Here is a 26,772-nt window from a genome sequence, read left to right as displayed (position 1 = left end):
GGACCTGATAACAGAGGCGTCCCCCTGTGTCACCACACTCACACCCCCGCACTACACCATAGAGTACACCACCCTCCAAGCCTTTCCACCACGAGGTCTGCTCCTCACAGGGTTTGCTAGTGGCGAGGGCTGGAACTTGCCCCTACTCCCCCGCCGCACGCGTGCCTTAATACCCTAGCAAGCCCTAAACCTAAACCCTAACTAGGGAATAGGTCGGTGCGGAGACTAATCCCACCCCTGCACTAGAACACACATAAGGAAAGTCACAAACAGGGGAAAAAGAAAACTTAGCTCTCTCTGTGCTAAAGCTCCAGCACAGAGTCCAGCGACCGACTGCAGCCTTCCTCCTGAATAGCTGCCAAGAACTCCCCTCTGTGACTCCTTCCACACCAGGACTCAGATTGAGCTGAGCACTCTCTTCAGCTCCTTCCACCACCAAGGTTGGTTGCAAATGAACAACTAACACCAACAGTGATTGAAAACCCCTGGCTGTCCTTTATAGAGCCTAAAACCTGTCATGTAATTATCGTGCACATTAACCTAAAACTAAAGCTAAGGTGCGATACCACTGACCACCACCGGGGACAGTCAAGACACCCTGAACCTGACAAAGTAAAAAAAGTTCACTTTGTCAATTTAATACCGCCAGATCCAACACTGGATCATGACAGGTGTTATGATTGAGTCACCGTAGGAGACAAAAACAGAACTGCTAGCTAAGTCCAGAAAACCAGAGAGGTTGGCAGCTATCAGATTGCAGACCCCTGATCCTATCACAACAACTAACAGTAGCCGTGGGGGGTTCCTACGATGCCCTAGACCCCTTGATCACAGCCGGAGAATTAAATAGGCCTAAAGAAAGAAAGGGGAAATCTAAACTGCCCCAGAGCAGACCCCAAAGCAATAGGCAGCCCCCAACATATAATGACGGTGAAGCAAGATGAAAACACTAACACAGACAGAAAGATAGACTGAGCAAAGACGGGGCCCAAACTACCTAGATAGGAAAGGACAGGTAGGCTGCTGTCTGCAATCCGTGAAAAACCCTATGAAAATAAGAGCCAACAGACTGACAGTGAAAAAGGCCCTGAAGACGCTAGGCTTCAAAAAAGCTATGTCAGTACTCAGGAATATTCTGAAGACAGAGCAACCGGCAAAAGGAGATTCAGCTCATCCCAGCAGGGAATGGCAGAATCCAGAAAAGCAAGGAAAACAAAAACAAAACATAAATGCAAACAGGCAAAGCAGAAAACTTAGCTTTAGGGAAGCAGGAATCAGACTGGTGCCCTAGAAGTCCACAGAGAAATCACCCGCAGGGCAGAAGGGCGTCGGCAGCCTTATATCCAGTCAGTGACTCCACTCAGCCAGTCATCCTCATTATACTCAGGTGCCTGATAATCAGGCTCATTACCTTCCTTTACCAGAATAGGGAGTTCACCAGACCTCAGTGACGAAGGGGAAAATGAACTCACAACAGCTCGGGTTGTTATGGACGGGCGATACTAAATATATGTACTTTTATTGTTTAGATTTTATTTCATTCAAATATTTATATAGTGATAGAATATTGATTTTTTTTACTGTTTATTTTTTTAAAAATATTTTTACAATTATTTAAAAAAATTTCCTGACGACGAAGCGAAACGTGCGTTGGGGTGACGGGGAAGCCGGTGTGACCAATACACACTATGTAAGTGCCCTCAGGAATTCCTCCTTTTATTATAACATGCGTATTTAACTTGGGGCCCATTGTGGGACTACCTTTAGGTGTTGTTTACACATATAAATTAGCGGTGTGTTCTGCAGTTATACTCTCTTTGTACTTGTATATAGGCAGTGCCTGTTTGAAACAAAAGAGTTTGTCTTGCTATTTGAACGTGCGCATTTAATTATTGGCACTTTATTGAATCACCTACAGGTTTTATTTATTTATACCACCTAGCGGCAGTTTTGAGATTGAACTTTTGGTACATTTAATTACAGGCTGTGCCTGGTTATAATAAATATTACAGTTCATTTTATTTTGGGCAAATATTCAATATGGCTCCCTGTTTTGATAGCAGTATCCCTGTTGTGGTATTTATGTAAAAATGTTAATGTTTGGACATTATTCTGTAGCACATGGTGCCTAATAAAAATTGAAATTATTGGCAATTTAAACTAAGCTGTGTTGTGGTGTACTATTAGTAATTAGAGTTTTTGCCTATTTAATATTGGGTTCTTTTTGTGAGCCAGTGCTATGCCTGAGGCCTGAGAGAGAGGCCGTCCTGATATGCCCGAGCCAGATGAACCTGGACTGCATCAACCCGTGATGACCCCTGCCATCGTCTGAAGTCTGTCTGAGGTTGGTGTCTGATGTTCTCCTGCTGAGCCTGTGCTATGCCTGAGGCCTGAGAGAGAGGCCGCCCTAGTATGCCCGTGCCAGACAACCCTGGACTGCATCAACCCGTGATGTCCTCCTGCCTTCGTCTGTTATCCTGAGAAGTGTACCCTTCCCTGATGTGCGGACCGGGAGCCTTGCATAACAGTTTTGTTTGTGTACCATGTCTTGTTCAAGTAAACTTTATGTTTATACCTGAAGTTGTGCGGTGTCATTTCGTTCTGCCTCCTCGTCCAAGTCCGGGTAGGCCCGGGTCCCTCCTGTGGTCCATTGGGTCTACATTCCGTCCCCACCTGGGACGCTCGCCCCATGTCGTCGCTAGTTGTGACAGTAATCTCTGGCCATGGACTCCGCTGAGCATGTGTGGACCGCAGAACGTTTCTCCGAGCCCTGCCAGGTGAGCGGATTGGACTGCTCGGACCCCACATGGTAAGTGGACTAGTTTGCTCAATCCTGCGCTTGGTCAGTGGTTTGGATTTTGTGAGCCATGGACTCCGCTGCCATATTGTGAACTGTGGGACTTATCGCCAAACCCAAGTGAATTTTCTGGGGAATTTTTTTTTTACTTGGGGCTTCAGAAGAGGGGGCCTGAGGAGGGGGATACTGTAACGCCGGTGTGTTTGTACTTTGCTTCCCCGGCGTTACTTTGCATGTCTGCATTAACCCTTTGCTCCTCTCCTCCTAACTAGCAGGGATACTATTGTCTTACCGTTATGGATGCTGCTCAGTTCCCTGCCTCGCTGCATAGCCATACATGCGTGCGTGGCTCCGCTGCTTTGCATGACCACCCGCTGGTGTGGTCCCTGGCTGCCGCTGTGGAAAGCTATCCATCGGTTCATGGGTCCTCTGCATTGTGTATGGCTTACCACGTGTGTTCAGGCTTGCAGCTCACCAGGTGTCCTTTGCAATGCTGATTTGTGTTTGGCTTTGCTTAGGATGCGCGCGGCCACACCTCCCCTGTTTTTATGAGGAATGGGTGTGTGCTACAATTGCTGCTCCAGCCTATCGCTGTGAGGCAGCTGCTATATTAAAGTTCCCTGCCCTGAGGGGCATTGCCAGAGCTTCGCATTGAGTTCCTGAACCTAGCCATGTGAGTGTGCGTTCAGCTCCTACTCTGATTCTGGTCAGTTCTGGGGGAGTTGTTGCTCTTTGTTCCTGTGTGAACTGTGTCTTGCCGCCTGCCAGGAGGCAGAATATCCTGGCCCTTGTTCCTGTCCACCCCCCCCCAGGAGGCAGAATATCCTGGCCCTTGTTCTTGTCCGCCCTTCCAGGAGGCAGAATATCCTGGTCCCTGTGTTAATGTTTGGAGTCTTTCCTTGTACTTGTTTCCTGCTGTGTCTTGTATCCTGGATCCGTTTCTGCACCTGACTCTGTCTGAATTGTGCCTTGTTTCTCCGCCTGCTTTGGGGGCAGAAATACCCAGATCGCGCTTCCTGGAGGCTGCATATCCAGGCATGTCTATGTTGTGTCTTGTTTCCTGAATCCTGGACCTGCTCCTTTACCTGACTCTGTCTGATCTGTGTCCTCCGTGTGTTGTTCCTGAGGTCCTTCCGTGTCTTGAAGCCTGTGCCCAGTGACTGTGACTCTTTGCTACCTGACTTGCTGTGATTTAACCTGGGTTCATCTTGGAAGTAGGAGTCCGGTTTGTCCGCTGAGTTTCTGCTACTTTGTGCTCAGCTGGGGATTCGGTGCAGATCCCTGCCGGTTCCAGTCCAACCCGGCGGGGTTTGCACCAGACCGTTTGGGTTCCTTTCTAGGTCGCTGCCAGATGTCCGGAGCCTCATGACTGTGGCCTCTTATCCGGAGCCTGATAACCACGGCCTGATGTCCGGTGTCGGACGACCCCCTTCCAGATGTGCGGTGTCTGATGTCCTCCGCCAGATGTCCAGATCCTATGCTTCCGTGCCCGATGTCCGGAGCCTGCCGATCACTGCCAGTGGTCCGGAGTCTGATGACTGTGGCCTGATGTCCGCAGCCTGATGTCCGGAGCCTGTCGATCGCTGCCAGATGTCCGGAGTCCGATGCCAGTGTGCTGATGCTCTATCTTAGATCCGAGTCATGATGTCCAGTCCATGTTCCTGATGTCCAGCCTGTGTCCCGATGTTCCGCCAATTCCATGAGGTCCACCCAGTGATGATGTCCTTCTGGGATCGGTGTTTGATGTTCTCCTGCTGAGCCTGTGCTACGCCTGAGGCCTGAGAGAGAGGCCGCCCTAGTATGCCCGTGCCAGACAACCCTGGACTGCATCAACCCGTGATGTCCTCCTGCCTTCGTCTGTTATCCTGAGACATGTACCCTTCCCTGATGTAAGGACCAGGAGCCTTGCATAACGTTTCATTTATGTACCATGTCTTGTTCAAGTAAACTTTATGTCTATACCTGAAGTTGTGCGGTGTCGTGTCGTTCTGCCTCCTCGTCCACATGCTCAGCTGCCACAGACCCTGGTCGCTGCCCTTCCCTAGTCCGGGGTATGCCTGGGTCCCCCCTGTGGTCCAGTGGGTCCACATTTGGTCCCCACCTGGGACGCTTGCCCCACGTCGGCGTGGTCAGTCGACGTGGAGGCGTTGGCTAGGCCGCGTCCGCTAGTCATGACACCGTAGCGTGCAGAGCCACCAGTGGACACTGAAGCCAGTCTCAGACTCTGCCTCTACCTAAACCTACAACACTCACTCCTCATAGTCTGGTAATGCAGTCTATACTAGCGCATGGCCGAGCGGCCATGCAAACCTTTTATAGCAGCGTCCTTCCGGGACCTTCCTGATGGGCCAATCCGAGCTGGAGATGGACCTGAGCATGTGACCTCCGATCGCCAATGAGAGATCATCCCACGGGCATGCTCAATGGACCGAAAGGAGGACTTAGTCCCTGGAGTAGCTCACTGCTGACCAGCATGCGTTGCTATAGCTGGACCAGAGGTGGCAGCAGCAACCTCTGAGCTGGTCTGAGCAGAGCGCCTGGATCGACGAGTCTGCTGAGCAGTCTCCTCTGCGGCCGGAGAGGAATGGCAGACTGCCGAATGCAAGGCTCGGGATTCCTGCTGTGCAGTGACAGGAACCCGTCACCTAACAGGGGGTCTGCAAAATAGTGCTGCATATAACTAGAGTAACATACAGCAAAAAAATGGTATTTAAGCCTAAAATGCCCAAATTTTTAGCACACAGATAAATGACACTGTAAAATATGTGGCCTGTATGTATTTTTGGGGGGTTCAGTAAAATGGTGTCAAGAAATTGTGTAAGACACTCAAAAAAAAAATTCTACTCTACCGTACCACATAAAAATGAAAGATTTCTCTGCGCACTTAAAAGTGATTTTTGGAACCCCTTTTAAATTGCTGGATTTTCACGCTGTGCTAGGAAAAGGGTCTGGCTGTATTGTGCAGTGTCAAAAAGCAAATGGAGAACAAAAAAGGGCTCTGGATTGCTTTGCAATAAAATAAGCTCTATTAACCTGGCAACATTTTTTTCCTAGCCAATTAGATCTGGGGCTAGGTATAAACGATCAATATATCCTATAGCTAGTGTAAGGTAGCGCTCACTGAGTGCATTAGACACTCACTTGGCTGTGATATTGATGCATACAGGAACACTTTCCACTTAAACAGTCTAGTGCAGTTTATTGCGCTTTCACAAACCGCTGAGGAACATGTTACACGTCACATGCTTACACATAGTCCATCACAATCCTTGGTACACGGATTTAACACGCTGTCACTTAACACGCTGGACCTCTTTGTCCAGTTACCGTGGGTGACCGCATGCCGAACATTTCATTAGTGTCCATAGAACATCACGGGCACCAACAGTTATATCCCCATGTCCGGGGTTACCTCGCAGGAGCTCCGGCTCCAGATGCCGACTCTTTTTCAGTCCTCTCTTTCTCAGGGAAGCTGCCGAACTGGGATCACCGTCCCGGACAACGCTTTGCTCACCAGGCCACCTGACAGTCCAGATCCACAGTCAGACGGTAGCTCGCCCAATGCAGTGCAGTCACTGACTCTGCAAACACACGTGGCCTGTCTGTGTGCTATTCAGGACGTCCGTCCCCACTTTGGAAACGTCCAACACACAGGCCTCACTGGGTGCTATTCAGGGATCCGACCCTCTTCCCGCACCGGCCACCAGGTCCAGGGCCTCAGTGGGTGCTATTTAGGACGTCCGTCCCCTCCTGAGACCGTCCAACACTCACGGCTCACCAGGTCCATGGTTGCAGCACGTGCTCCAGGGATCCGATCCTCCTCCCAGGATCTCCCAACACTGACCCTCCAGGACCTTGCACCCTGAACCATTCAGGTACACACTCTCTCCCATGTGACCAGACCTCAGGCACATTACATGGTCCATAACCACACCAACAGGTGAGGTATGGACCACATGGTCATGACCTCACTACAGGTCCTATTACACACACATACAGGCTTTACTTTGGGCGTTCAGACAGACACCCCTGGGTGGGTTTGTAAGTGATTGGTCCCACCCATCTCACCAAGTCACCTGGAAGCTTCCCTAATACATAGCAACAAACCTCCAGCAGGATATCTCTGCTGATCAATACATATTACAGCTTCCATCACAGGGCACCCACCCCTGTGATACATATCGGCCATTTATAATTCTGCTGCTCACCATTTTCCCATCATAACAAAGGGAATGCCTGCATGCATGTCCCGGGCAGCCCATACAGCGCCCCCTGGCAGTCACAGGGGTCACGGCATCACAATAGACCCTCTTGATGTATGCAATGATATGTATACAGTGGGGAAAAAAAGTATTTAGTCAGTCAGCAATAGTGCAAGTACCACCACTTAAAAAGATGAGAGGCGTCTGTAATTTACATCATAGGTAGACCTCAACTATGGGAGACAAACTGAGAAAAAAAAATCCAGAAAATCACATTGTCTGTTTTTTTTTCATTTTATTTGCATATTATGGTGGAAAATAAGTATTTGGTCAGAAACAAAATTTCATCTCAATACTTTGTGATATATCCTTTGTTGGCAATGACAGAGGTCAAACGTTTTCTGTAAGTCTTCACAAGGTTGCCACACACTGTTGATGATATGTTGGCCCATTCCTCCATGCAGATCTCCTCTAGAGCAGTGATGTTTTTGGCTTTTCGCTTGGCAACACGGACTTTCAACTCCCTCCAAAGGTTTTCTATAGGGTTGAGATCTGGAGACTGGCTAGGCCACTCCAGGACCTTGAAATACTTCTTACGAAGCCACTCCTTCGTTGCCCTGGCAGTGTGCTTTGGATCATTGTCATGTTGAAAGACCCAGCCACGTTTCATCTTCAATGCCCTTGCTGATGGAAGGAGGTTTGCACTCAAAATCTCACGATACATGGCCCCATTCATTCTTTCATGTACCCGGATCAGTCGTCCTGGCCCCTTTGCAGAGAAACAGCCCCAAAGCATGATGTTTCCACCACCATGCTTTACAGTAGGTATGGTGTTTGATGGATGCAACTCAGTATTCTTTTTCCTCCAAACATGACAAGTTGTGTTTCTACCAAACAGTTCCAGTTTGGTTTCATCAGACCATAGGACATTCTCCCAAAACTCCTCTGGATCATCCAAATGCTCTCTAGCAAACTTCAGACGGGCCCGGACATGTACAGGCTTAAGCAGTGGGACACGTCTGGCACTGCAGGATCTGAGTCCATGGTGGCGTAGTGTGTTACTTATGGTAGGCCTTGTTACATTGGTCCCAGCTCTCTGCAGTTCATTCACTAGGTCCCCCCGCGTGGTTCTGGGAATTTTGCTCACCGTTCTTGTGATCATTCTGACCCCACGGGGTGGGATTTTGCGTGGAGCACCAGATCGAGGGAGATTATCAGTGGTCTTGTATGTCTTCCATTTTCTAATTATTGCTCCCACAGTTGATTTCTTCACTCCAAGCTGGTTGGCTATTGCAGATTCAGTCTTCCCAGCCTGGTGCAGGGCTACAATTTTGTTTCTGGTGTCCTTTGACAGCTCTTTGGTCTTCACCATAGTGGAGTTTGGAGTCAGACTGTTTGAGGGTGTGCACAGGTGTCTTTTTATACTGATAACAAGTTTAAACAGGTGCCATTACTACAGGTAATGAGTGGAGGAAAGAGGAGACTCTTAAAGAAGAAGTTACAGGTCTGTGAGAGCCAGAAATCTTGATTGCTTGTTTCTGACCAAATACTTATTTTCCACCATAATATGCAAATAAAATGAAAAAAAAACAGACAATGTGATTTTCTGGATTTTTTTTTCTCAGTTTGACTCCCATAGTTGAGGTCTACCTATGATGTAAATTACAGACGCCTCTCATCTTTTTAAGTGGTGGAACTTGCACTATTGCTGACTGACTAAATACTTTTTTTCCCCACTGTATACATACATACAGTGCCTGCACGCCTTGCACTGATGTGTATAGAGCGACGTACAATCCCCTGCCTACCTAACACTGCAACCTACAGTTAGGTTCATATATATTTAGACAGAGAAAACATTTTTTTCTAGTTTTGGTTCTAGACATTACCACAATGAATTTTAAACAAAACAATTCACATGCAGTTGAAGTTCAGACTTTCAGCTTTCATTTGAGGGTATCCACATTAACATTGGATGAAGGGTTTAGGAGTTTCAGCTCCTTAACATGTGCCACCCTGTTTTTAAAGGGACCAAAAGTAATTGGACAGATTAAATAATTGTAAATAAAATGTTCATTTCTAGTACTTGGTTGAAAACCCTTTGTTGGCAATGACTGCCTGAAGTCTTGAACTCATGGACATCACCAGACGCTGTGTTTCCTCCTTTTTGATGCTCTGGCAGGCCTTCACTGTGGTGGTTTTCAGTTGCTGTTTGTTTGTGGGCCTTTCTGTCTGAAGTTTAGTCTTTAACAAGTGAAATGCATGCTCAATTGGGTTGAGATCAGGTGACTGACTTGGCCATTCAAGAATATTCCACTTCTTTGCTTTAATAAACTCCTGGGTTGCTTTGGCTTTATGTTTTGGGTCATTGTCCATCTGTAGTATGAAACGACGACCAATCAGTTTGGCTGCATTTGGCTGGATCTGAGCACACAGTATGGCTCTGAATACCTCACAGTTCATTCGGCTGCTTCTGTCCTGCGTCACATCATCAATAAACACTAGTGACCCAGTGCCACTGGCAGCCATGCATGCCCAAGCCGTCACACTGCCTCAGCCGTGTTTTACAGATGATGTGATATGCTTTGGATCATGAGCTGTACCACGCCTTCGCCATACTTTTCTCTCTCCATCATTCTGGTAAAGGTTGATCTTGGTTTCATCTGTCCAAAGAATGTTCTTCCAGAACTGTGCTGGCTTTTTTAGATGTTTTTTAGCAAAGTCCAGTCTAGCCTTTTGATTCTTGATGCTTATGAGTGGCTTGCACCGTGCAGTGAACCCTCTGTATTTACTTTCATGCAGTCTTCTCTTTATGGTAGATTTGGATATTGATACGTCTACCTCCAGGACAGTGTTGTTCACTTGGTTGGCTGTTGTGAAGGGGTTTCTCTTCACCATGGAGATTCTGTGATCATCCACCACTGTTGTCTTCCGTGGGCGCCCAGGTCTTTTTGCATTGATGAGTTCACCAGTGCTTTCTTTCTCAGGATGTACCAAACTGTAGATTTTGCCGCTCCTAATGTTGTAGCAATTTCTCGGATGGGTTTTTTCTGTTTTTGCGGCTTAAGGATGGCTTGTTTCACCTGCATGGAGAGCTCCTTTGACCGCTGGTTTCCTTCACAGCACAACCTTCCAAATGCAAGCACCACACCTCAAATCAACTCCAGGCCTTTTATCTGCTTAATTGAGAATGACATAACGAAGGGATTGCCCACACCTGTCCATGAAATAGCCTTGGAGTCAATTGTCCAATTACTTTTAGTCCCTTTAAAAACAGGGTGGCACATGTTAAGGAGCTGAAACTCCTAAACCCTTCATCCAATTTTAATGTGGATACCCTCAAATGAAAGCTGAAAGTCTGAACTTCAACTGCAGCTGAATTGTTTTGTTTAACATTCATTGTGGTAATGTCTAGAACCAAAATTAGAAAAATGTCGTCTGTCCAAATATATATGGACCTAACTGTATATACTCCGGAATTAGTCCTGAGAAGGACTGTTGGTTTAGCTGGATGTGAGAACTTTAGGATGGTAGACCCCACACTGACTAAGAAATCCAAAAATCTGACCCTATCTCGGCAGCAGCTCTCCCTACACTGTCTGAACCTGGAGCTGAATGTGCTGAGCAGGGCGGCGTCCGGTCTCTTTATACCCCTGATGATGCTGTGCGGCCAGCCAATCACTGCACGACGAAAACAAAGATGGCTGCGGCTTTTTATTGCCTGGCAGACAATCCCTGCACGGTGATTGGGTCTCTAAAGACCGCCAAAAATGCTGGGTGGAGAGCCGAGTTCCCGCTGAGTACTCTCGGAAATGCTCGGTGCTTGCCAAGTACACCAAGTAGAGTGATACTCGGGCGAGTAACAAGTAGTGGCGAGCACGTTCGCTCATCACTACTAGATATGTATGTAAACTGAACCAACAAAAACTTACAGGGAGCCATGCCAAAAGCATGGTCTGATGGAAGATGCTCCACACTGGGACATGACCTTGCAGGAGGCGTCCCTCACTCGCTTCCCACCTCAACTTCTAAACCTGTTCCCTGTAATAACTACAACCTGTGCTCCTTCCAATCCCCGGGCTCTACGGGACAAATACAGAGAATATCCTAGAGAAGATATTCATAGAGCGCACAGGAGAGGTAATCCAGACTTACACATAAATGTCACTGCCGACATATTCACCAAAGTCCTCCTGACTCCAGGAGAAAGGAGCAAATGTATCAGTAGTAAAGCTCTAATAGCATTAGGGTTACCGGCACCAGCTCCACCGGACTCCGGGGTTATGGACGGAGATATTCTGAGAGGAAAGCCATGATATGGAGAAGATGGAAGAATGTGTCCCATTACATAAGTCTCTATGGTGATGACCACAGATCGGAGGATGTGGCAATTATGGCTCAGATTCCAAGAGGAAATGGGAGACGGGTTTTCCTTGATGCCCCAGGAGGTTCTGGGAAAACATTCTTCATTAATCTGCTGCTCACAGAAATTCTCCCAATCACTAACATTGCTCCGGCCGCTGCATCGTCTGGGATTGTGACCACTCTCTAAGGCCGGTTTCACATTCGCGCTCTTGAGCGCAGCGACGGCCTGCGCACGGCCGCCGCTAAGCCCCGCCCCCTGTCCCGCCTCCACCAGTATCTCTGCCTCCGGGCGCATGACGTTGCATGCGTCATGCGTCCCCTATCTTCATCACAGAGGGCGCAGGCCGTGCGCAGTCTGCGCACAGTCTGCGTTTGGCGGCGCATGCGTCCTTTTGACGGTGCGCCGAGCAGCGCCAAACGCAACCTGTTGCATTTTGGTTGTGCTCGGCGCACCGTCAAAAGGACGCATGCGCCGCCAAATGCAGACTGTGCGCAGACTGCGCACGGCCTGCGCCCTCTATGATGAAGACAGGGGACGCACGACGCATGCAACGTCATGCGCCCGGAGGCGGAGATAGCGGTGGAGGCGGGGCAGGGGGCGGGGCTTAGCGGCGGCCGTGCGCAGGCCGTCGCTGCGCTCAAAAGCGCGAATGTGAAACCGGCCTAAGGCTGGTTTCACATTAGCGCTTTTTAAGCGCACGCACGGCCGGGGGTAGCTCCGCCCCCGAGCCGGCTCTCTGCCCGGCGTGCCCGCCCCTTGCTTGTAGCGCCGCCTCCTAGCGCACAGCGGCGCCTGCGATCGGCGCACCCTATCTTTAGCATAGGGTGCGCAGATCGTGCGCAGGCCGTGCGCTAGTTGCGCTTTGACCTGCGCTGCGCACTTTTGACGGTGCGCCGTGCGCGCCAAAATCCGAAAAGTTTGATTTTGGCGCGCACGGCGCACCGTCAAAAGTGCGCAGCGCAGGTCAAAGCGCAACTAGCGCACGGCCTGCACACGATCTGCGCACCCTATGCTAAAGATAGGGTGCGCCGATCGCAGGCGCCGCTGTGCGCTAGGAGGCGGCGCTACAAGCAAGGGGCGGGCACGCCGGCAGAGAGCCGGCTCGGGGGCGGAGCTACCCCCGGCCGTGCGTGCGCTTAAAAAGCGCTAATGTGACACCACCCTTAGGCTAAGTGCACACGTACCGGAACTCTCGCGGAAATTACCGCGAGAATTCCGGAATTCCAGTCCGTGGGAAAATCGCATTTTAAATTCCCGGGTTTTTCCAGCGGAAAAAATAGCATTTTGCAAGCGTAATTAGCTTGCAGAATGCTAGCGTTCTCCAAGCGATCTGTAGCATTGCTTGGAGAACTGATTGACATGTTGGTCACACTCGTCAAACATAGTGTTTGACGAGTGTGACCAACTTTTTACTACTGAGGCCGCCTATGCAGCATCAGTAGTAAAAGATAGAATGTAAAAAAAAAAAAAAAAATGGTGTTATTCTCACCCTCCGACGTCCCGCGCATCCGTTCCCAGTAATCCTTTGCGAAAATGCCCGCGATGACGTCAGTTCTCGCGGGATCGCGACGTCTCGCGGTAATTCGCGATGACGTCGCGCGAATGACCGCGAGACTTCGCGATCCCGCGAGAACGGACGTCATCACGGGCATTTTCGCAAAGGACTACTGGGACCGGAGCGTGAAGAGAAGCGGGAAGACTGCGCGGGACGTCGGAGGGTGAGAATAACAATATTTTTTATTTTAAATTCTATTTTTTACAGGGATATGGTACCCAAAGCCCGGAGGACAGTCTCCTCTCCTCCGGACCGTGGGTACCATCCGCAATTGTTCTGCTTACTTTCTGCATGGTGTGCACAGCCACATGCGGGAAGTAAGCGGAACAATGCATTCCTATGGGTGCGGGATTGCCGCGATTCCGCAAATTAATGAGCATGCTGCGGTTTTTACCGCAAAGCGATTCCGCAGCATTAGTACAGCATTGCGGAATCCCATAGGAATGCATGGGATGCTTATTTTTCGCGTTTTCGCGGCAAAATCGCGCGGTTAAAACCGCCGCGAAAAAGATGCAACGTGTGAACTCAGCCTTAGATGGAGGGCGCACGGCTCATTCAGCACCAGGATCACCCCTGAATCTAGCGCTCATGGAAACTTCCGTCTGTAATATCACTGAGATCCTTCACAGATCTGGAAGGATCCAATCACTTAATGGGGGAATTGTACTTTTTGTAGGAGATTTCTGCCAAACCTTACCTGTTCTTTAAGGAGCAACACCAGCAGAGTCCTGCATCCACGGAGGGCCCTGATCATGTGACCCCTGACTCCTCCCCTCCTGTGACCTCATCACAGGTCCTGTGCACACAGAGCAGCCATATATGTGGAGTACGGCTCTGCGGGTGGAGGTCAGTGTCGGAGGCTCCATTATTCTCTATGTGGAGTGCGGCTCTGCGGGTGGAGGTCGGTGCTGGAGGCTCCATTATTCTCTATGTGGAGTGTGGCTCTGCGGGTGGAGGTCGGTGCTGGAGGCTCCATTATTCTCTATGTGGAGTGTGGCTCTGCGGGTGGAGGTCGGTGCTGGAGGCTCCATTATTCTCTATGTGGAGTGTGGCTCTGCGGATGGAGGTCGGTGCTGGAGGCTCCATTATTCTCTATGTGGAGTGTAGCTCTGCGGGTGGAGGTCGGTGCTGGAGGCTCCATTATTCTCTATGTGGAGTGCGGCTCTGCGGGTGGAGGTCGGTGCTGGAGGCTCCATTATTCTCTATGTGGAGTGCGGGTGGAGGTCGGTGCTGGAGGCTCCATTATTCTCTATGTGGAGTGCGGGTGGAGGTCGGTGCTGGAGGCCCCATTATTCTCTATGTGGAGTGCGGCTCTGCGGGTGGAGGTCGGTGCTGGAGGCTCCATTATTCTCTATGTGGAGTGTGGCTCTGCGGGTGGAGGTCAGTGCTGGCGGCTCCATTATTCTCTATGTGGAGTGCGGGTGGAGGTCGGTGCTGGAGGCTCCATTATTCTCTATGTGGAGTGTGGCTCTGCGGGTGGAGGTCGGTGCTGGAGGCTCCATTATTCTCTATGTGGAGTGTGGCTCTGCGGGTGGAGGTCGGTGCTGGAGGCTCCATTATTCTCTATGTGGAGTGTGGCTCTGCGGGTGGAGGTCGGTGCTGGAGGCTCCATTATTCTCTATGTGGAGTGTGGCTCTGCGGGTGGAGGTCGGTGCTGGAGGCTCCATTATTCTCTATGTGGAGTGCGGCTCTGCGGATGGAGGTCGGTGCTGGAGGCTCCATTATTCTCTATGTGGAGTGCGGCTCTGCGGGTGGAGGTCGGTGCTGGAGGCTCCATTATTCTCTATGTGGAGTGCGGGTGGAGGTCGGTGCTGGAGGCTCCATTATTCTCTATGTGGAGTGCGGGTGGAGGTCGGTGCTGGAGGCCCCATTATTCTCTATGTGGAGTGCGGCTCTGCGGGTGGAGGTCGGTGCTGGAGGCTCCATTATTCTCTATGTGGAGTGTGGCTCTGCGGGTGGAGGTCAGTGCTGGCGGCTCCATTATTCTCTATGTGGAGTGCGGGTGGAGGTCGGTGCTGGAGGCTCCATTATTCTCTATGTGGAGTGTGGCTCTGCGGGTGGAGGTCGGTGCTGGAGGCTCCATTATTCTCTATGTGGAGTGTGGCTCTGCGGGTGGAGGTCGGTGCTGGAGGCTCCATTATTCTCTATGTGGAGTGTGGCTCTGCGGGTGGAGGTCGGTGCTGGAGGCTCCATTATTCTCTATGTGGAGTGCGGCTCTGCGGATGGAGGTCGGTGCTGGAGGCTCCATTATTCTCTATGTGGAGTGCGGCTCTGCGGGTGGAGGTCGGTGCTGGAGGCTCCATTCTCTGTGGAGTGCGGCTCTGCGGGTGGAGGTCGGTGCTGGAGGCTCCATTATTCTCTATGTGGAGTGCGGCTCTGCGGGTGGAGGTCGGTGCTGGAGGCTCCATTATTCTCTATGTGGAGTGCGGCTCTGCGGATGGAGGTCGGTGCTGGAGGCTCCATTATTCTCTATGTGGAGTGTGGCTCTGCGGGTGGAGGTCGGTGCTGGAGGCTCCATTCTCTGTGGAGTGCGGCTCTGCGGATGGAGGTCGGTGCTGGAGGCTCCATTATTCTCTATGTGGAGTGCGGCTCTGCGGGTGGAGGTCGGTGCTGGAGGCTCCATTCTCTGTGGAGTGCGGCTCTGCGGGTGGAGGTCGGTGCTGGAGGCTCCATTATTCTCTATGTGGAGTGCGGCTCTGCGGGTGGAGGTCGGTGCTGGAGGCTCCATTATTCTCTATGTGGAGTGCGGCTCTGCGGATGGAGGTCGGTGCTGGAGGCTCCATTATTCTCTATGTGGAGTGCGGCTCTGCGGGTGGAGGTCGGTGCTGGAGGCTCCATTCTCTGTGGAGTGCGGCTCTGCGGGTGGAGGTCGGTGCTGGAGGCTCCATTATTCTCTATGTGGAGTGTGGCTCTGCGGATGGAGGTCGGTGCTGGAGGCTCCATTATTCTCTATGTGGAGTGTGGCTCTGCGGGTGGAGGTCGGTGCTGGAGGCTCCATTATTCTCTATGTGGAGTGCGGCTCTGCGGATGGAGGTCGGTGCTGGAGGCTCCATTATTCTCTATGTGGAGTGCGGCTCTGCGGGTGGAGGTCGGTGCTGGAGGCTCCATTATTCTCTATGTGGAGTGCGGCTCTGCGGATGGAGGTCGGTGCTGGAGGCTCCATTATTCTCTATGTGGAGTGCGGCTCTGCGGGTGGAGGTCGGTGCTGGAGGCTCCATTCTCTGTGGAGTGCGGCTCTGCGGGTGGAGGTCGGTGCTGGAGGCTCCATTATTCTCTATGTGGAGTGCGGCTCTGCGGATGGAGGTCGGTGCTGGAGGCTCCATTATTCTCTATGTGGAGTGCGGCTCTGTGGGTGGAGGTCGGTGCTGGAGGCTCCATTCTCTGTGGAGTGCGGCTCTGCGGGTGGAGGTCGGTGCTGGAGGCTCCATTATTCTCTATGTGGAGTGCGGCTCTGCGGGTGGAGGTCGGTGCTGGAGGCTCCATTATTCTCTATGTGGAGTGCGGCTCTGCGGGTGGAGGTCGGTGCTGGAGGCTCCATTATTCTCTATGTGGAGTGCGGCTCTGCGGATGGAGGTCGGTGCTGGAGGCTCCATTATTCTCTATGTGGAGTGCGGCTCTGCGGGTGGAGGTCGGTGCTGGAGGCTCCATTATTCTCTATGTGGAGTGCGGCTCTGCGGGTGGAGGTCGGTGCTGGAGGCTCCATTATTCTCTATGTGGAGTGCGGCTCTGCGGGTGGAGGTCGGTGCTGGAGGCTCCATTATTCTCTATGTGGAGTGCGGCTCTGCGGGTGGAGGTCGGTGCTGGAGGCTCCATTATTCTCTATGTGGAGTGCAGCTCTGCGGGTGGAGGTCGGGGCCGGAGGCTCCATTATTCTCTATGTGGAGTGCGGCTCTGCGGGTGGAGGTCGGTGCCGGAGGCTCCATTATTCTCTATGTGGAGTGCGGGTGGAGGTCGGTGCTGGAGGCTCCATTATTCTCGATGTGGAGGTCGGTGCTGGAGGCTCCATTATTCTCTATGTGGAGTGCGGCTCTGCGGGTGGAGGTCGGTGCTGGAGGCTCCATTATTCTCTATGTGGAGTGCGGCTCTGCGGGTGGAGGTCGGTGCTGGAGGCTCCATTATTCTCTATGTGGAGTGTGGCTCTGCGGGTGGAGGTCGGTGCTGGAGGCTCCATTATTCTCTATGTGGAGTGTGGCTCTGCGGGTGGAGGTCGGTGCTGGAGGCTCCATTCTCTGTGGAGTGCGGCTCTGCGGGTGGAGGTCGGTGCTGGAGGCTCCATTATTCTCTATGTGGAGTGCGGCTCTGCGGGTGGAGGTCGGTGCTGGAGGCTCCATTATTCTCTATGTGGAGTGTGGCTCTGCGGGTGGAGGTCGGTGCCGGAGGCTCCATTATTCTCTATGTGGAGTGCGGCTCTGCGGGTGGAGGTCGGTGCTGGAGGCTCCATTATTCTCTATGTGGAGTGTGGCTCTGCGGGTGGAGGTCGGTGCTGGAAGCTCCATTATTCTCTATGTGGAGTGCGGCTCTGCGGGTGGAGGTCGGTGCTGGAGGCTCCATTATTCTCTTATGTGGAGTGCGGCTCTGCGGGTGGAGGTCGGTGCTGGAGGCTCCATTATTCTCTATGTGGAGTGCGGCTCTGCGGGTGGAGGTCGGTGCTGGAGGCTCCATTATTCTCTATGTGGAGTGCAGCTCTGCGGGTGGAGGTCGGTGCTGGAGGCTCCATTATCCTCTATGTGGAGTGCGGCTCTGCGGGTGGAGGTCGGTGCCGGAGGCTCCATTATTCTCTTATGTGGAGTGCGGCTCTGCGGGTGGAGGTCGGTGCTGGAGGCTCCATTATTCTCTATGTGGAGTGCGGGTGGAGGTCGGTGCTGGAGGCTCCATTATTCTCTATGTGGAGTGCGGCTCTGCGGGTGGAGGTCGGTGCTGGAGGCTCCATTATTCTCTATGTGGAGTGTGGCTCTGCGGGTGGAGGTCGGTGCTGGAGGCTCCATTATTCTCTATGTGGAGTGTGGCTCTGCGGGTGGAGGTCGGTGCTGGAGGCTCCATTCTCTGTGGAGTGCGGCTCTGCGGGTGGAGGTCGGTGCTGGAGGCTCCATTATTCTCTATGTGGAGTGCGGCTCTGCGGGTGGAGGTCGGTGCTGGAGGCTCCATTATTCTCTATGTGGAGTGCGGCTCTGCGGATGGAGGTCGGTGCTGGAGGCTCCATTATTCTCTATGTGGAGTGCGGCTCTGCGGGTGGAGGTCGGTGCTGGAGGCTCCATTATTCTCTATGTGGAGTGCGGCTCTGCGGGTGGAGGTCGGTGCTGGAGGCTCCATTATTCTCTATGTGGAGTGCGGCTCTGCGGGTGGAGGTCGGTGCTGGAGGCTCCATTATTCTCTATGTGGAGTGCGGCTCTGCGGGTGGAGGTCGGTGCTGGAGGCTCCATTATTCTCTATGTGGAGTGCAGCTCTGCGGGTGGAGGTCGGGGCCGGAGGCTCCATTATTCTCTATGTGGAGTGCGGCTCTGCGGGTGGAGGTCGGTGCCGGAGGCTCCATTATTCTCTATGTGGAGTGCGGGTGGAGGTCGGTGCTGGAGGCTCCATTATTGATGTGGAGGTCGGTGCTGGAGGCTCCATTATTCTCTATGTGGAGTGCGGCTCTGCGGGTGGAGGTCGGTGCTGGAGGCTCCATTATTCTCTATGTGGAGTGCGGCTCTGCGGGTGGAGGTCGGTGCTGGAGGCTCCATTATTCTCTATGTGGAGTGTGGCTCTGCGGGTGGAGGTCGGTGCTGGAGGCTCCATTATTCTCTATGTGGAGTGTGGCTCTGCGGGTGGAGGTCGGTGCCGGAGGCTCCATTATTCTCTATGTGGAGTGTGGCTCTGCGGGTGGAGGTCGGTGCTGGAGGCTCCATTATTCTCTATGTGGAGTGCGGCTCTGCGGGTGGAGGTCGGTGCTGGAGGCTCCATTATTCTCTATGTGGAGTGCGGGTGGAGGTCGGTGCTGGAGGCTCCATTATTCTCTATGTGGAGTGCGGCTCTGCGGGTGGAGGTCGGTGCTGGAGGCTCCATTATTCTCTATGTGGAGTGTGGCTCTGCGGGTGGAGGTCGGTGCTGGAGGCTCCATTATTCTCTATGTGGAGTGCGGCTCTGCGGGTGGAGGTCGGTGCTGGAGGCTCCATTATTCTCTATGTGGAGTGCGGGTGGAGGTCGGTGCTGGAGGCTCCATTATTCTCTATGTGGAGTGCGGCTCTGCGGGTGGAGGTCGGTGCTGGAGGCTCCATTCTCTATGTGGAGTGCGGCTCTGCAGGTGGAGGTCGGTGCCGGAGGCTCCATTATTCTCTATGTGGAGTGTGGCTCTGCAGCTGGAGGTCGGTGCTGGAGGCTCCATTCTCTATGTGGAGTGCGGCTCTGCGGGTGGAGGTCGGTGCTGGAGGCTCCATTATTCTCTATGTGGAGTGCGGCTCTGCGGGTGGAGGTCGGTGCTGGAGGCTCCATTCTCTATGTGGAGTGCGGCTCTGCAGGTGGAGGTCGGTGCCGGAGGCTCCATTATTCTCTATGTGGAGTGTGGCTCTGCAGCTGGAGCTCGGTGCTGGAGGCTCCATTCTCTATGTGGAGTGCGGCTCTGCAGGTGGAGGTCGATGCTGGAGGCTCCATTTTCTATGTGGAGTGTGGCTCCGCGGGTGGAGGTCGGTGCCGGAGGATCCATTATTCTCTATGTGGATTGCGGCTCTGCGGGTGGAGGTCGGTGCTGGAGGCTCCATTATTCTCTAAGTGGAGTGCGGCTCTGTGGGTGGAGGTCGGTGCTGGAGGCTCCATTATTCTCTATGTGGAGTGTGGCTCTGCGGGTGGAGGTCGGTGCTGGAGGCTCCATTATTCTCTATGTGGAGTGCGGCTCTGCGGGTGGAGGTCTGTGTTGGAGGCTCCACTTTTCATGACATATTGTACTTCATGATAATGGTATTATTTCTTTGATATAACTTGCGTTTATTTGTAAAAAATCGGAAAGTCGGTGAAAAGTTTGCAATTTGCAAACTTTTTTAATTTTGATGCCCTTAAATCAGAGAGTCATGTCACATAAAGCAGATAATAAATAACATTTCCCATATTTCTACTTTACATCAGCACAAGTTTTGAAGCATAATTTTTTTTGTTAGGAAGTTATAAGGGTTAAAAGTTGACCAGTGATTTCTCATTTCTGCAACAAAATTTGCAAAACCTCTTTTTTTTTTTTTTTTTTTTTTTTGTACCACCTCACATTTTAAGTCACTTTGACTGGTGTATATGACATTAAGTACCCAAAAGTGACACCATTCTAAAAACTACATCCCTCAAAGTGTCTGAAACCACATTCAAGAAGTTTATCAACCCTTCAGGTGCTTCACAGGAACTGAAGCAACATGGAAGGAAAAGATTAACATTTAACTTTTTAGTCATGAAAATGATCTTTTAGCCCCAATTTTTTTTATCTTCACAAGAGTAACAGGAGGAAAGGAAATGGACCACAAAAGTTGTTGTTTAATTTCTCCTCAGTATACCGATAACTCGTATGTGGGGAAAAACCACTGTTTGGGCGCATGGCAGAGCTGGGAATTGAAGGAGCGCTGTTTGACTTTTTGAATACAAAATTGGCTGGAATTGAGTGGATGTCCTGTCGCGTTTGAAGAGCCCCGATGTGCCTAAACAGTGGAAACCCCCCACAAGTAACCACATTTTGGGAACTAGATCCCTCATGGAACTTGTCTAGATGTGTGGTGAGCACTTTGAACCCCGAGGTTCTTCACAGACGTTTAAAACGTAGAGCTGTGAAAACACAAAAAAATCAAATTTTTTTCCACAAAAAATGATATTTTAGCTCTGATTGTTTTATTTTCACCAGGGCATCAAGAGAAAATGTACTGCAGTAGTTGTGAAATTTCTCCTGAGTATGCCAATACCGCATATGTGGAGGAAAACCACTGTTTGGGTGCACGTCAGGGCTCGGAAGGGAAGAAATTCAGACTTTGATGGAATGGTCTGCGGGCATCATGTCGTGTTTGCAGAGCCCCTGATGTGCCTAAACAGTGGTAATTCCCCATTTTGGAAACTAGACCCTTCAAGGAATTTATCTGAAGGTATAGTTTTATAGTAATGATTATAATGCTTTTGGTTTTACTGGTGTATGAATTTATAATGTGGTGTTTTGTGTAAGATGTGTGGAGTGCATCAGATTATAAGTGTGTTGTGTCAACAGGGTAAAAACTAATTTTATTAATATGTGGACCTGTGGTACGATTTTAAGTAATCCTTAATTCAAAGGCCAGGTTTCTCAGGGCAGGTTTCACAATGATAAATTGTGTCCTGTCGGATTCCTCTCTTGGAGCATACTCTGCAATCTTTTTGTGATCTTCCTTTCTTTGCTGTTTGGGGAACCTGTCCTGGGAAATATTGACCTGGGACAATACGGCACTATCAGTTTCAGAAGTACTGGGACCCTTACTGAGTGCCTTTCTTGATGACTACCTCCTGAAACTGAAGGAAGGTCCTTGTTGCCTGCAGATCAGAACAGCACAAAAGCATTGTACGGTGCCATCTGTAAAATTTGCATGACCAATTTTACTTTAGCTTTTCACATGGCACTGTACGGTTTGAAGATCTGAGAGATCAACACCCCATGTACCGATTGTAATCCAAGATACAATCTGGCTTTGGGACTTGTGTTTTGGTACCACAAACAGTGACGAACGGGCTGTTTTCACGGTGTATGGTGGTTATAATAATAAGATAAGGACATCGCTTTTCTCCTTACACTTGACCACCATTATGTTGTCCCTGCACTGGGCTCTGCTGTTGCACTTTTTCAGTATTTGTCCAATTAGCGGCTTAGGGAGGTCTCTCTGATTTTTTTTTTTTTTTGCATGCAACTGTATGTAACAGTGGGTGCAGCAATTCCCACACAATTTTCCCACTCATCCCCAGGACAGGAGGCATTCAGAGGGGTTAATCTGGGTGTCCTTCGCTCGTAGACCCTTCATTTGTGTGTGTACACTGAGGAACCTCGCACAGTTTGTACAGTTTTATTCCGTACTGGCCCTCTTACTTGGCAGGTATTGTCGGAATTTTAGCCTCCCTTTGAAATGAACCAGAGATTCATCTACAGTGATGTCCCTTTGGGGGTTGTACGCCTCGGCAAATTTTTTGCTGAAGTGTTCAACTACTGGCTGAATTTTGTATAGACGATCAAAGTTCGATTTGTCTCGGAGGACACTGCACATTATCACTATACTCCCAAAGTGTTTGGATTGCTTCAAATCATGTCCTTATCATTTCCAGGGCTGTGGAGTTGGAGTTGTGGAATCGAAGCCCATTTTGGTGGAGTCAGTTGGAGTCTGAGTCATGGAAATCAAAGAGTTGGGTCAGAGTCGGAGGTTTGGCTTACCGACTCCACAGCCCTGGTCATAGCCATATGGAATACCGGTGTACTGTAGAGTATATCAGTTCTCCAGTAATGCCGACGCTCTGGTTTTCTGATTATGCCAATATTCAGCACAATTCCCCCAAAATGTCATAATCTCTGCTGCATTTATGTGGGTCTATCTGGCATATACTGACGTGGGATTTTGGGTGAAAAATTGATGGACATACAAGTTTGTCTAGTCCACCATAGGATTTATTATTTTGTCATTGAAAAAGAATTTGAAGAAGTCAATGTCAGGGAGGCCGATGGTGTCAAACTGGATTCCTGAGCTGCTTATGAAATCTGGAATGATTGCTGTAGGAGTTGCCTGCGTCTTTGGGTGCCTTGCTGGGGATCCTTCCTCACTAGATGAGGAGGAATAGAGGAATGTGGGATTTTCCTCACTGGCTGAATCCGTGTCAGAGGTAAAGGAAAGCGTATGCCTCCTCTGGTGAATAGCATCTTCTTGATGAATGTGCCATTATTATTTTATTTTTCACAACAAAGATGGCTGCGGAGTTTCATTGCCTGGCAGACAATCCCTGCATGGTAATTGGGTCTCTAAAGAATGCCAAAAAAGCTGTGTGGAGACCAGAGTTCCCACCACTAACCTCGGAAATGCTTGGTGCTCACCGAGAACCATGATACTTGGGCGAGTAACGAGTAGTGGCGAGCACATTCGCTCATCACTAGCTGTAAGCCATAATTATCACCATTACTAGAACTAAACACTTAGTTTGTAATGACTTTATATAACATATATTTCACTTTTTATATTAAAGAAAAATTAATTTCCAGGTCACCCCCTGACAGCAAACTGAAGGACGTCCTTCTCATCCGTAGTGGAACAGGAAATCACGAGAGTTTAAAAGGATTCCCCCCCCCCCTTACCATCCCTTAGTGTTTTTCCTGTCCCACTGCGGATAGGAACAACGAGAGGAATATCCGACCGTTCCATGCAGATGGTCAGGATCGGGGGGGACCAGCCTTTCCCTTCCTACCTGGAGAAATCTGCAGCTGACACCCGACAGAGGGTCCTTCAGCTATTCCGGTGTAGCGCTGCTCCCAGACGCCGGGTCGCTTCCTCAAGACGGGGGCTCTCGACTCTGGACGCCACCACCGCCAGACCACCTCTGGGGAGTCCACTGTCCCACAAGCGGTCCACCGACAGCCTTCCCCCATTTTTCCGGAGAACTCGGTCAGGAGGGAGCCGCTATGCCCGGAGGCAGGGGCGTGCAACAGCAGGCGCGCGTCACAGACCGGGGGCGCCTCAGGGCCGGCCGCCCCATCGGAAGAGAACTCGCAGGCCGGGGCATGCGTCACAGACCGCGGCCCGGCGCACGTCACGGGACGCGTCACTTCCGGTCGCGTCGCCACTAAGGCACCTCTGGCGGTGACTGCCCAGTACCACAGTCCGCAGCAGCATAGGCCCACCAGGGAGGTGGGGCAGGCGTCCGGAGGAGCGGATCGGCAGCACATCGGTATGCAGACTCTGCTCCAGAGGGGCCAGGCAAGGGGCCCGTCACCGTTTACAGGTCTCTGTCTCCACAGTGGTCAGCAGACATCGGCAGTTTCCAACGCTACCAGGAAGATGGAGGACCAGGCTAAGACGGAGGCGAGAGCAGAGAGCCAGTGTCACGTGAGTAAGCTCTAAAAGAGGTCACGGCAGGGCCCGCAAAGATAGACCCCACAGAACTCGTATTTTATATGTTCTAGGGGGGGGGGAACCTCCACCTCGGAGAGAAAGGAGCCTAAGCGGAAGGATAAGAAGTGTCCGGTTTGCTCTAAGAAGCTAAAGGACACGTGGCAAAAGACCCTCTGTGGCGCATGTGCAAAGCGTATAGTAGGGGAGGAGCAGGCTACCTTCATGTCTAACATGAGAGCGATAATCAGGGAAGAAGTACAGGCCTCGGTATCCGGCCTAGCCACTTCCCAGACCCCGCAGGCGAATACCCAGTAATCCAGGAAAAGACAGAGGGAGTCGGATACGTCATCTGAAGACATTCTGTCCGAGTCAGACGCGGAGGAGGAGATCAGAGAGCATCCAGAAAGGGGAAGGAAATACCTGTTTTCGTCTGGAGATACAGACGAACTTTGGGGGCGGTGCGGCAGACTATGCAGATCGAGGAACCCCCTCCTTCCCCCTCAATACAGGACGAAATGTTCGGAGGATTACGCTCCCAGACCTCGATGGTATTCCCAGTAAACACCCACATACGGGCAATGATACTGGAAGAGTGGGAGGAGGTAGAGAAAAGGTTAACTATCCCCAGAGACTTTAGGTTGCGTCTACCGTTTGACCCTGAGGAGGTCAAAGTCTGGGAGTAGGTCCCCAAGATAGACATCCCCGTAGCAAAGGTATCAAAAAAGACGGCAATTCTGTTCGAGGATTCCTCAAGCTTGAAGGAACCCGTAGATCGGAAAGCGGACGGGCTCTTAAAAAGGGCCTGGGAAAGCTCAGCAGCGGTTATAAAAACTAATATAGCTGTGACATCGGTAGCACGCTCCATGCATCTATGGATAGATGACCTGGAGGAGCATCTGTCAAATAGAACCCCGAAGGAAACCATCCTGCAGTCCCTCCCCTTACTTAAATTAGCTACTGGGTTTTTGGCCGACGCCTCGGCAGAATCAGTGAGGTTCACGGCCAGAAGCCAGTCCTTGTCCAACACAGCCAGAAGAGCTATCTGGCTTAAGAGTTGGACAGGTGACATGTTGGGCTCATGCTCGATGACATCTTGGAGAAAGCATCAGATGAAAAAAAGGGTTCCCTGAAGAGAAGCGTAAAAGATACCAGCCCTTTCGTAGACCCCGCTACAACCAGAGAACGGACTACAGGGGGAAAGGGAAGTTGGGTCGATGGAGCTACCCCAAAGGAGGCGAGGGTAGAAATAGGAACAGAGAACATCTTTTCCGGCCCACTGTCCAGCTCCCGGAAAAAATGATGCCACCAGAGTAGGGGGGTGATTGCTCAAGTTCACGGGAGAATGGCAGGAAGTTACCTCCAGCCCCTGGGTACTACAGGTCATCTCTCATGGGTACAAGATAGAACTCAACTCCCTGCCCTCAAACAGATTTTTAGTGACCAGTTCGTGACTCAGTTCAGCTTCTCCCATGTTGTTGGACATTCAGGATCTCCTAGAAATGGAAGCAGTTACACCAGTTCCCGCCCAGGAGGAAGGCAGAGGGCACTACTCGAGCCTCTTTGCAATAAAAAAAACCCTGGGGGAAACCAGAACCATAATAAACCTCAAACCCCTAAACAAATGGGTCACATACAGACGCTTCAAAATGGAATCAATAAGGTCCACGATTCCACTTCTAGGGAAGGGGGTGGTAATGTGCACGTTAGATCTAAAAAACGCATATTACCATGTCCCTATCCACCCGGATCACCAAAAGTACCTCAGGTTCGCGGTTGAAAGGGATGGCACGATATACCATTATCAGTTTCGCTGCCTACCCTTCAGCCTAGCATCAGCCCCAAGAGTCTTCACAAAAGTAATGGTAGAGGTAGTGGCCTACCTTAGAGCCCAAAACATCACGGTGGTCCCGTATCTAGACGACTTCCTAATTATAGCAGATTCAGCAACCCACCTCAGGGTCGACTGTCAGTCCTCAATCTCCACGCTGCAGAGTTTAGGATGGATCATAAATTGGTCAAAGTCAGATCTCATACCCATGCCCAAAATAAAATTCTTGGGGGTCATGCTTGATTCAGAAGGAAGGATGTCTTATCTACCAGCCGAAAAGCAGGCCACGATGCCGAAGAAGATTTGGCAGTTCTTAAAGAATCGGGTATCGATCAGGGACGCAATGAGCGTCCTGGGGCTGATGACTTCATGCATATCCTGTGTCAGATGGAGTCAGTTCCACTCCTGTGACCTACAATGCACAGTCCTAGCGTCCTGGGACAGAAGGCAGAGCTCACTAGACAGCAAAATACCGTTAACACCCCCCCCCCCCGAGCCAGAAGATCGCTATTGTTGTGGACCATTCTGAGAAACCTAAAATGGGGTGTCTCATGGGTGCAGTCCCCGGACGTTGTAGTGACAATGGATGCAAGTCTATTCGGCTGGGGCGGGCACGTCGCAGGAAGGTACTACCAGGGGCGATGGAGTCCGGAGGACAGCAAAAGGTCCTCCAACGACAGAGAATTACATGCGGTCTGGAAAGTACTGCTCGTCGCCGGGTCTCACATGAAGAACAAACACGTCAAAATCCTGTCGGACAATACCACAACAGTGGTCTTTCTCCATCACCAGGGCGGACCAAGACATCCAACACTTCAGGCCTTAGGCTGTGTGCACACGCTGCGGATTCATCCGCGCTGATTTTGTAAAATCCGCAGGTGAAACCGCAGGTCAAAAGACCTGCGGTTTTACCTGCGGATTGCTCTGCGGTTTTGCCCTGCGGTTTTTCATCTCCTCAATGGAGGAGATGGCA

General features: G+C 51.1%; 3 protein-coding genes across 3 annotated transcripts in view; 2 read left to right on the top strand and 1 right to left on the bottom strand.

The window, feature by feature from the left end:
* LOC141059269 (uncharacterized) overlaps positions 1-26,772 on the top strand; it is a 1,095,346-nt gene that overhangs the window by 86,878 nt on the left and 981,696 nt on the right. The gene's annotated exons all lie outside the window — the stretch shown is intronic.
* The window catches only part of LOC141059247 (uncharacterized), a 317,930-nt gene that overhangs the window by 29,277 nt on the left and 261,881 nt on the right, over positions 1-26,772 (bottom strand). The gene's annotated exons all lie outside the window — the stretch shown is intronic.
* The window catches only part of LOC141059260 (oocyte zinc finger protein XlCOF8.4-like), a 60,749-nt gene continuing 53,641 nt past the window's right edge, over positions 19,665-26,772 (top strand). The window contains exon 1 of the mRNA XM_073555580.1: positions 19,665-19,799. Within this exon, the coding sequence (XP_073411681.1) occupies positions 19,773-19,799 (27 nt within the window). The 5' untranslated portion in view covers positions 19,665-19,772. The remainder of the gene's footprint in view (positions 19,800-26,772) is intronic.

Source organism: Dendrobates tinctorius, unplaced genomic scaffold (assembly GCF_039654945.1).
Source record: "Dendrobates tinctorius isolate UK_male_01 unplaced genomic scaffold, ASM3965494v1 ptg000226l, whole genome shotgun sequence".
Taxonomy (NCBI): Eukaryota; Metazoa; Chordata; class Amphibia; order Anura; family Dendrobatidae; genus Dendrobates; species Dendrobates tinctorius.
This window is presented reverse-complemented; position numbering and strand designations above follow the sequence as displayed.